This window comes from Hydra vulgaris, chromosome 05 (genome assembly GCF_038396675.1).
Source record: "Hydra vulgaris chromosome 05, alternate assembly HydraT2T_AEP".
Taxonomy (NCBI): Eukaryota; Metazoa; Cnidaria; class Hydrozoa; order Anthoathecata; family Hydridae; genus Hydra; species Hydra vulgaris.
This window is the reverse complement of record NC_088924.1, coordinates 21,837,501-21,850,000: the sequence shown is the minus strand read 5'-3', so window position 1 is coordinate 21,850,000 and position 12,500 is coordinate 21,837,501. Positions and strand designations below refer to the sequence as shown.

At 25.2% G+C, this 12,500-nt stretch overlaps 1 protein-coding gene across 2 annotated transcripts in view; it reads right to left on the bottom strand.

The window, feature by feature from the left end:
- LOC136080006 (uncharacterized) overlaps positions 1–12,500 on the bottom strand; it is a 24,916-nt gene that overhangs the window by 11,933 nt on the left and 483 nt on the right. For both annotated transcript variants that reach the window (XR_010638375.1, XM_065796648.1), the window contains exon 2: positions 10,987–11,076. Coding sequence is in view for 1 of the 2 variants with exons in the window: in XM_065796648.1 (XP_065652720.1) it covers positions 10,987–11,076 (90 nt within the window). In the remaining variant the exon portion in view is untranslated. The remainder of the gene's footprint in view (positions 1–10,986; positions 11,077–12,500) is intronic.

Sequence of the window (12,500 nt, the reverse complement as noted above, 5' to 3'; positions counted from 1 at the left end):
ATTTTCTTAACATAAAATGAATAATTTTTAGCTTTTATATGAATCAGGGCATGTATTTTTATTCTTTCTAATAAAAAAACATAGTCAGCAATATTTGGATAATACTTCACTATCCAAAACTTTTCCTGTCATCAAGATATTACAGTATAAAAGCACGCATCGAATGAGCAAAAACTTCGACATGGCCAAGTATTATCACAAGAAAAAACTAGAATTTACTAAATTGGATCAGCCATTTGTTGTATTTTTCTGTAATTTATAGTGCAGTATCTAATTTGGCTTTGACTGCAATTGCATCAACTTTAGTAACAAATTTATGAACAACTTAAGTGTAAGTAATTTTAGTCATTGTGGTGAAAGATCCATAAGATAACATGATCTTTTCAAACCAGTATGGCACTATTCACATAGAATATACTTTTGGTTAATATCAAAAACTCTACTTCTTGTAGCAGCATCTTGGGTGTTCAAAATTCATAATTATATCCACATTAACGCAATATCATCAATAACTAGAAGTCGTTTTTTTATGTGTGTGTGTATTTTAACTAAATTAACTCTACAAGTTTTACACTCTTGACAACATAATAATTGAACAGTTATGAATAATACAGTACTTTAATTATCTTGTACCCACATAAATTTTTAATAACATAATTTTTTGCAGAAGTGTTAATAAGATCTACCATGGAATAAAATGGATTGATTGCGCTTTGTGAATCTGTTAGTAGAAGACTAGTATTTGCTGACTTAGTGTGAATAAACAAGATCGATTTACGGTATATCATTTTTTCTTTCTGTTTTGAGTAACAAGTTTCACGTGTTCTTTACCCATTAAAAAGATCAGGGTTAATAGATATAAATATATATACAGGTACATAGATAAATGCAACTTTAAGATACAACTCATTTTTAAGAAACATCTGGAAGTAAATTTTAAGAAACGCAATTATTGCTTTTAATCTTACAGACTTTTAGTTAATGGAAAAAAGAAATAAATAAAAAAAGTATTTTTCCTGTTAAAAAACTATAGTTTTGAAAACATATATGGACCATGATGATACTTGTTGAATGTTCAACTGGGTATCGGATCCATGTAATTTGGTCTGGTCCGAGTTCAGGTGCTCAGACCCAAAAAACCTATTTATGTCTACAAGAAAAATTTGAAATAACTTCAAATGCAAACCAAGAATGTTTGTTAAACAAAAAAAAAAGATGAATGAAAAATTGTAAAAATGATTGAGCTCTAATGATAATAATAGTTAATCCCCCTTAATACTGCCAATAATTTATAGCGAAGTAAGAATGCATAAAATTGGGGCGCTATAGAAATTGTATTGAAAAAGATTTTGTATAACAAAAAACATAAGTGCTGAATTTATAAAGTTTGATTGTCTATTCCAGCCAGTTAATTGTGACCAGGCCTTTTGATAGTTCCGTGTTAACTGGCCATCTAGTGCATCATGACCATTTTATTGTATTGTTTTTTTAACAGAGTGGTTATGACTAACTTATGTAAGTTTGCATTTAGTAATTAAATTTAAAAAATTAAAGATTAAAGTATACCCAACATATCTTTTTAGAGCGTTTAACATACTTAATACATTTGAATTTTAGGTTTCGATGTTTTATCATTTTTGCTTGATTTTTTTTTTGTTTTTCATTTCCGTCCTTTTTTGTTTCTTTTTTTTTTATAACTTTACTTTTAAAGTAAAACTTTTTCATGAAGAATTTATTTTATTCTTAATAAAAATATAAAATTAACTTACAGAGTTTTATTTTCAGAGCTTCTATTTCGTATTTCTATTTTAACGGTTGTTTTATTAAAACTTAATGATGTTGTCGGCAATAAAATACTTTTAAACGAGGACTAAAAGACTACTAGTAATTCTATTTAATGGTTTCATCATTAGAACTTAATGATGTTGTCGGCAATAAAATACTTTAAAACGACACTAAAGTAATGACCAGTAATTCTATTTTAACGGTTTTTGCACAACTAACTTGGAGTGTTAAACTTAACGATTAAGTAAATTTAATGATTTTAATATAAACTTATTTATAATCATTTTTTATTTGAATTAAATAAGATTAAGAGATAATCAAAAATATAATTCGTAAGGAGAAATAGATAAGATTAAACAAAAATCAAAGTAGAGTTATCTAGTTATATAATAATAGAGATTAATTACAATAAGGTTTTTGTAGAATCAAGAAAATATTGTTAAAGGAGTCTTAGATAAAAAGCTACTTTTTGTTTTTATAAGTGTAATAATTTACTTAGCAATTTGTATCAACTTATTGTAACAGTACAACACATGATTCTTTGATAAAAGTTAAAATGTAGAAGAGGTAAACAAAAATATTTTGATATATGCTACAACACATGATTCATTGATTTAAGTTTAAGCGTTGCATAGCGGAGCGAAACAAAGATTTAAGATAACAAACTCAATTTTTCAAGTTTATTAATTTCTTTGTTATCTCCATTACTGACAATATTTAAAACTACCTTAATTTTTTTTGCTTCAATTTGTTTACCTCCGCTAAATTTGATAATTATTTTAAAGTAAAACTATTTCCATTGCTGACAATATTTAAAACTACCTATCTCCATTACTGACAATATTTAAAAATCAACCTCAATTTTTTTTGCTTCAGTTTGTTTACCTCCGCTAAATTTGATAATTATTTAAATTAATTTTGATAAATTTAGTCTGGTCAGCCCTTTTATTTTTTATGGTTAAACTGATAACTTGCACACAAATACAAAGCTCTTGTGAAAAGCTGTTTTTTAGTCGCAGTCAAAATAAACAAGGGCACGTTGGCTCGCTATGTTTATTTTAGAAAAAGCATTTCCTGCTCTTGCACTCATTTATTTCGGACAAGGCCGGATAATATATATATATATATATATATATATATATATATATATATATATATATATATATATATATATATATATATATATATATATATATATATATATATATATATATATATATATATATATATATATATATATATATATATATATATATATATATATATATATATATATATATATATATATATATATATACTAGGGTTAAGACTTTTTAACTTTTTGCAAAATAATTAGTTTTCTATGTAACTATGTAATAAATCAATAAAACTTAAAAATAATGAAAACGGGTTTTATACTGATTGTTTTTCAAAAACTCACCCACAATACTAAAATTTTTATAATAGAATAATAGTATGCAGGCATTAGCATTATGACTTTCTGAAGCCTAAAAATTTTCTTGAACCTTATGGAGCTTGCTAGACCTTTCTGAATTGTTCTGGATGTTTTTAGAAATCTTTGCAACTTTCTAGAATTATAAAATAACGATAGCAAGATTATATAAGCTGATTAAGCAGCGCTGATAATTTCTTCAATATAAATTTGCTTTTGCCATATGGCAATCAAATAATATAGAAATACAATAGCACTTGTATTTATTAGTATTGCCTTTCAGAAATCTTTTAAAGGGATGCTCTCAATCAAAATGTCCTATAAGAAAAACACTTCCACCACTGAAAGAAACAAGATGGTCTGAATAAATAATATCGTGTGATTTTATGAGCCAAATAGGAAAAGAAGAACTGTTTTCCAATAGAAGAACATGGACGAGAATGCTTAAAGGCAGATTGGAAAAAAAGTAAAAGGTTTATGACAAAAGAAAATAAACTTTCACATTTATCAATTCAAGTCACACAGGCAAAACTGGATCATGTGCTGAAGACTTACGATAAACATGTAAAACAAAAAAAAAAAGATCTAAGGAATCAAGTGTCATCTCAATAAAAGATGGTGAATGGCTTTGCAGTAAGGACAAAAATTTAATCATCTTCAGATTGGAAGCGAAGAACAGGTCTGCAAAGTTCATACAATTAGGAGCTGCTAGTTTAAAACTACCCACCCATTCAAAAGAAGAAACATGTCCTTTAAGCTAACTTCAACAACAATCACACAACTACAACAATGTCAACTTCCGAATGAACTTGAGGTATACATCAGGAGTCTGAAGATTCAGAAGAACAGTCCACATCAACCAGCAAGGCAGCAACCTATTGTCGACAGTTAAAAGACCTACTAGTGTTCACACATCTTCACAGTCGGGTATATTTATATCAACTAATAATAAAGTGGTCAAGCTTAAAGAAGAAATAAGAAAACTCTAGACTTAGACCTATTATTATCGATGGTAAATAATTAGTCACCAATAATATCAAGTGTTGAGTTGAAGAATAAACAAAGAGAAACTCATGTTATGATTAGATATATCAGACGGAAAAGCATATATTATTTTTAAAGGTATCACAGCTATTCTTAAGGATATACAATTTATGGAAGAGTATAAAACAATTGTAGCTGACACTTCTAATGTAAAGACAAAGGAAGGAAGAAGTAGAATTAGAGTAGGAGTGGAATTTTCAGTCAGTTACAAAGAAAATATGCTGAAAACTGGAAGAATGAGAAGAATTGTAAGTCAGTTTCAAAGATGTTATATTGAAAAGAAACTGATAGAACCACCACCAAAAATTTATTACTTTTTAACATCATGTTTTCCATCTTCACGTAATAAAGGATGAAGAACTTAAAGGAAACATTATGTTGTCCAATATCAAAAATCCTTTTTTTTTTCGGAACTTGTAAAGAATTACAAACAGCGCAGGAATAGTTTCAAGAATGGCAAGTTGTGATTACGTAAAATAGCAGGATAGCGTGATTATTATGAACTTTGATTTCTTTTACAGATACTTCTCTTTTTTGAAGAATCTGGTGTATTTCCTAAAGTGAAGTTGCAGAAAATACTTAATTTAAAATCATGCGAGATGGAATTTCCAAACAATACGAGCCTCTTTTATCATTTATTCTTCTCAGGGAAGAGACTCGACATGGTAGAGTCATTTCTTACAGATAATTAGATGAGTGGTTTTTGAACCAAAAATACAGTTATGAAGTAGACTTAGACAGGAATTGCGTGCAATCGAATGCTATTGCTGAACACGCAAATCACTTTTTTTTGACAACTTGACCATGAATTTTTAGATATTTTAATGATTTCAGAATGCGCTGAAAAGAAACACTAAGCTAAACTTAAACTAGGAAGAAAATTAAAAAAAAAAAAAATCTATAGAAAAAAGGAAACAATTCCTTACAAAAAGAAATCTATAAGGACTAAAATTAAACTCATAAAACTAAATTTGAAAGCAAAAATTACTTTTTGTAACGTTTTTTGGAATTGCATTTGAAATAAATTACTTTAAAACTTATCTTTTGCAACGTTTCATTAAATTCACGTAAAACATTTTTGCCATTTACTTCTAATCAGAAAATTTTGTCATCAAGGCCAAAAGTAGAATGGCCAAGGCCAAAGTTACAAGGCCAAGGCCAAGGACATGGCCAAGTACAAGGCCAAGAGGTTTATGGTCAAGGTCAAGAATAGAGGTCGCAAAGGTTATGCAATTATTTTAAAGACCAAAAAACTTAAATTTTTGCCTAATGTTAAGGCCAATTGTTAACAAAACTGTCGATAACAATTGATACAAACTACATAAATTTGTAAAAATAAACCAAGATTATGCGCAAAATATATAAAAATAAAGAATGAAAACTTTTAATTCTTTAATATTATATATTTTTTTAAGGCGAGGCCAAAACAATCAAGGCCAGTACCAAGGTGGAGGCAAAGAGTTCCATGCCAAGACCAAGGCCTTGAAACTGTTGCCTCTAACGATTGTTTAATAAATGATATATATATATATAGTATTTTTAAGTTGTATAAACATTTGTTTAATAAATTTAATAATAACAAAAAAATTAAATAACATTATTTTTTAATTTATACAAAATGCGACTATTTCAAATAATTGTTATAATTAATTTTTTTATTTTTTTAAAGCCTTTGCAAAAAATAAAAACTTTAGAAAAGATCAACAATTAAAAGTTATTCATAATGTAACAATTTTTTATTGCATTTTAAATTGTTAAAACTCCCAAACAGCCATGGTCAAATTGTAAAGAAAAAAAATTATTGTGGTCAGTTGAAATTGCATCCACTGTCATTAACTCACAATGCAGATGATTATCGGAAGCTATTTAGCAGCTTGCTTTATCACTAAAGTTTAAAAGTGTTTAACTCAGTTAACTCAGTGGGAAATGTTTTGAATTAGGACCATCAAGACTGGAAATTCCAAGAACAAATCAGTGTGCAGAACAAGCAATCAATGTCTCAGATCTTTTTGACATCTATGAAATGAAAGAGAACCTCCTGCTGAGATTTTATTTGTCTAACAGAGCATATGAGTTGTATATTACATTTTAATTAGGCTTAATACAAAGCTGTAAACAGACGTAATACCATACCGTTTGACCGGTATGGGTGCCTAAACTAAAACTTCCATAATTGTCAACAATAATAAATTCCAACATTATGAAATAAAAGCAAATAAACATAAAAAAAATGGTATTTTTGAGTAGTGTGTATACGTTTTATAATTATAAATAAAGTGTAAACTTTATTAATGTTATTCACTTTTATATCGTTAAAATTTCTTAAATTGCGTCCTTAGCATATTTACATAGCGTTAAGATTTTATAAAAGATAATTTTTCTAGCATAAATAACAAATGTAATCTGAATTTGTTTTAAGATTTATATATTTATTATTGTTATTGATTTATATATTTCTTTATTATTTATTTCTTAAAAATATTTTATGCATAGCATTTTATTTTATGCATAAATAATTTTATATTATAAATAATCTTTTGTTTATTTTATCACCATTCAGCTTTTTGTTGTTGTTTTCTTATGTAATAAATGAATTATATTTATAAACTTAATGTAATAAATAAATGCTGTACATCTTTAATGAGAATTTGGAAGCCAAAGAAAATATGTTGCCATCAAATAAGAGGCTTTTTATGCCTCTCTTCATTAATATTTTTTCCTAAAAGCCTTTTCTATTTTTTTTTAATGGATTTTTTCTAAAAACTATCGCTGGATACAGCCTGAATGCTACACAACATTTTTTTGATATATGCAGAGGCTTTTTGTATTTGTAGTAGGGCCGTGCAGAGGCGAGTCACCCGACAAAATTGCTCGGGCCCCGGCTCCTATTTGGGCCCCACCAGTGGTTGACTTAAAAAAATTTACTCCAGAAATGCAAAAAACTTCGGGTTTTTTTTTTTCCATCCCTTTATCCTTATGCTCTAAAGCAAATCAGTTTCAACTTTTCCATACAACTGTAGCACAAATGTTCAATGCCGCCAACAATAGAGCAAACAAGTTTTATCATAGACAAACTTGGTCCTTGAAAAGCTATTGTTTAAATTTTATTTCTAAGCTGATTTTGAATATTAAGAAAATGTTGTCATGCGATCAAACCTAGTGCAAGCGAAACTTTAAAAGTGACGTATTATGAAGATTTGTTTTTACAGGCGATTCGCTTGATTATATAATTTAATTTAATTTATAAATTAATAATGATAAACACACAATATTATATGTAATATATCATACTGATATATTTCATATGATATGCTGATATATTATATATCATATAACAATAACAAATGGCTGCTTTGCTGCAGCCATTTGACATTGGTGACTTTAAAATTTTTTCCTTTTTTCAATTTTTTATTCCTTAGCTGAATAGGTTTGTCAGAGCTGGTTACGTTTCCTTTCCACTGGATATGCCAAAAGATACTTGAAATCCTATAATTCCAATGTCTGTTTTAAAAATCAGAATGCCAATGAACAATGATGAACTAAAAGATTTGACGTAATTCGCCTTTTCTCTAATCAATTGAGCTAAATCATTAAATCTTTAGAAAAAGTTCAGAGTATGTATTTATTCGCCTAAATCAAAAACTGAGATTAGAGGTGTCCTGAAATATTTGAACTCTTTCAAATATGTTCTCATGTCTGGAGTTTTGACGAAAATTCTCACATCATTAATTGCTGAAACTAGGTAATTTAAGCAAAAAAGGCAACTATTCATATAAGGCAATATTTAGGTGAAATATTTTAAAGCATTGATCAGTCACCTTAAATCTGTTTTGGAGGAAAGGCCAATAGTTTTGAATAAAGCTAAATTAGCTGCAGATGTTGCAGAAATTAGTATTAAATTTTCAATCCACCAAAAAGTGAAGCGCAAAGGTTTTGCTTGGGAGCAAATTGAAGGAGATGAAAGTTTCATGGGATCAACCGAAACAGAATCAGGAGAGGAAGCTACATTTCGGAGCGGTTTTTTATTACGTTCTTGACTCTGTGATTGATAGACTCACTGCTCGTTTCAAAGCCATTCAAGAAATCTTTACTATATTATCTTTTTTGTGGAAATATCAAAAACTGTATGAAGCAATGATTAAGAGTGACATGATTGAAAATGAACTGCAGAAAAACTGCTTCACAAAAACAATATCATTCTGCAAACTTTGGAAAAAAAACCACTTTCCCCATTCGACTTGTTACACAAAATTTCAGAAATGAGAGGGAACTCTTCGAAATTTCAGTGATTGCACTGCTTACTTTTGCTTCAATTTTTATGGTCAACTATGGCACAAGAACAAATAAGTAATTCTGCCATTTTTAGGATTGAGTGTCTATTAGCACAAAATCTTGATTTCCATGATGCGATTGAAGAGTTTGCAAAACAAAAGACAAAAAAATATTGTAAGAAACAAAAGCTGGACTACTTAATTACAATTATATGTCACTTAATTACAATTATATTATATACAACTAAACGTTATTTGAAATATAATCAAAAATTTTGAAGAGACTTTTTTTTTTCGGAGGTGGGGGGGGGGAGGTGGGGCCGCAAATTGAAGGATGCTTGGGGCCCCCAAAAATCTGTGCACGGCCCTGATTTGTAGAATTGTTATTTGAGTTCGTAGTTTTATATAAATTTGTAATTTAGAGCGTTATAATGTAGCAATAACTGTTAAATAAAAACTGCAAAATAACTTTTTTTAATCCAATTAAAAAAAATTAGTATTACAAAACAACAATTATGAAATTGTTTGAAATTTTGTGCTCACATGATAAATATGGTAAATTTGAATTTTTGGTTTGTGGGTGAACTTTCAATTAATGTTTTTTTGAAAATCCAATTAATATTTTTTTCATTACTTTTATATAAATATTCATCAAAGTATGACCCAGGAACATGGAGTCACAAAAGTCTATAACTCCTAATAAGCGCACACATATATGTGTGTGTGTATATATATATATATATATATATATATATATATATATATATATATATATATATATATATATATATATATATATATATATATATATATATATATATATATATATATATATATATATATATATATATATATATATATATATATATATATATATATATATATATATATATATATATATGTATATATACATATATATATATATATATATATATATATATATATATATATATATATATATATATATATATATATATATATATATATATATATATATATATATATATATATATATATATATATATATATATATATATATATATATATATATATATATATATATATATATATATATATATATATATATATATATATATATATATATATATATATATATATATATATATAAGGTAAGTATGGGTATTAAGGCCCACCTAAAAAAATGAAAATGTAAAGAAATGCTGATTTTTTTTGCTGCCAGTGATAAAAACCAGATAACTCTATATTTTAATGTCGAAAAAAAGTTTCACAATTTATTTTTTCCCATTAGTGGGCCTATTACCTGCCGGGCCTTAATACCCACACTTACCTTATATATATATACGCGTTTTACGGAACCGATATTTGTGCTAAAATTCTGTGTCATGTTTTTGAAGTTTGCTTTTCGCTATCGAGGGAGAAATGTTTTTGAGGATTTTTATTTAGAGTTATATATTAGTATAGATATTTTTTCAAAACTAGAGTAATTAAACTTTATAAATTTGTACCTTTTGATTACAATAAAACTTTTTAAGTAGATTTTTAAATGACAAAAACTTAGTTATACTTTGTGATTCAGTAAATGTTGCAGAAATGTTTTTTTTTTGCAATACTATTCTCGATGTTAAGTTTACATAATTTCTTTTGCACCTGCCAAATTTCATTGATTTATTTCATGCACACATACTCTATTTTGTGCAGCACTTTTGGTACTTAAATTTTTATTTTCTGCTTTTATTTTGAGACATGGGGAGGGGAGGGTGGATGAAGAGGAACTTCAATTCCTGCTTTTAAAATTATAATAATTAGTTCAGATTTTTGAAGAAAAATGAATAAACAAAAATATAAAAATTTTTGTGTTAATCAAACGTTCTCCTGACATCTTTTGGCAATCAAAGTAGTGGTTAAATCATTTTAATAAATGATATTACCACTACTTTTTGTTGAATCATTCTAAATTCCAAATCATTTATTTGAATCATACTTAATATGATTCAAATAAATTACCATTCAATGAATGGTAAATTATTTGAATCATATTAAGTATGATTTAAATGAATGATTTAGCTAGTTTCAAATGTAGTTTTTATGCTAAATATTGAGACAGTTCAATTATAATACTCAATATTTTTAATTACAGTTCAACTGTAGATCCAGTGCAAACAGATTACGATATATATCTAGGCAATCATAATACAACAAACAGAATCAAAATTTTACTTATCCCAAAATAAAAATAAGACTTATTAGATGTTTATTTGATATAGTACTTCACCATTAATATAAAACTATAACAGTTTTTTTATTCATATAAAACAATTAAAATAGCAATGAGTACTGTAAAATTTAATGACCTCCAGTAACTTTAAATCTTTTAACTCTAAGCTTGTTCCATGAATAATCAATTGGAAAACTATTATAGGCAGCATTCATTGCATGAACACCAATTGACAAAAATAACCAACCATCTTCTACCCAACAACATAGAGCAACTGCCTCTGCTTCAATCTGTTTTTTAAATAAACAACTTAAGCCCAAGATTGTGAAGTCATTGTAATAGATCATCTAAAAAAAAGGCACCAATTGTTTTATTTACATATATATATAAATATATATAATTATATATATTTATATATACGTATATGTTTTTATTATATATATATAATATATATATATATACATTTATAAACAAAAATATATGTTTATATGTATATATATATGTATATATATGTATATATATATATATATATATATACATATATATATATATATAATGTATATATACATATATATATATATATATATATATATATATATATTCTTATACACACATATATATACATATATATATATATATATACATATATATATATATATACATATATATATATATATATATATATATATATATATATATATATATATATATATATATATATATATAAATATATATATATATATATATATATATATATATATATATATATATATATATATATATATAAATATATATATATATATATATATATATATATATATATATATATATATATATATATATATATGTATATATAATCTATGTATATATATGTATATATACATATATATATAAATAAATATATATATATATATATATATATATATATACATTTATAAACAAATATATATGTTTATATGTATATATATATATAAGTATATATTATATATACATATATATATATATATAAATACATATACACACATATATATATACATATATATATATATATATATATATATATATATATATATATATATATATATATATATATATATATATAAATATATATATATATATATATATATATATATATAATGTATGTATATATATGTATATATATACATATATATATATATATATATGTATATATAAAATGTTTATTAATACATAATATTAACATAAATAAAAATACATATCAAAGGTATGTGATAAATAATAAATGTTAGAATTATATATACAACACTAACTCTAAAATTAGGACTAGAAATATAAACATTATATATACATATATAAAATGTATATATTTCTTTTATATATATTCATAAATTTACCCATATATATATGCATAAATACATATTATTAAATAAATAAAAATATATGATAAAGAATAAATGTTAGAATTAAATATACAACACCAACTCTATAATTTGGACTTAATACTTTTCCTATTAAAATTAGAAGTTTTTCAAAAAAATGGAAATAAAGTTTCTTATCCAAACGTGTTTTTATATAAAAAAAACTTAATAATGCATACTTTCATTATTGGTCGAAGATTTTATACTGACTATTTGCTTGATAATTAGGGTAAGGTGTTTAAAGTTTTTCAAATAAATAAAAAAATTAGTCTGTGAACAGACTAAATTTAGTCTGACTTATTATGTTTTATTAATTTTGATATTACTTAAAACATCTGAATCTTATTAAAATTAAGTGCTGTTTGTAACTTAGA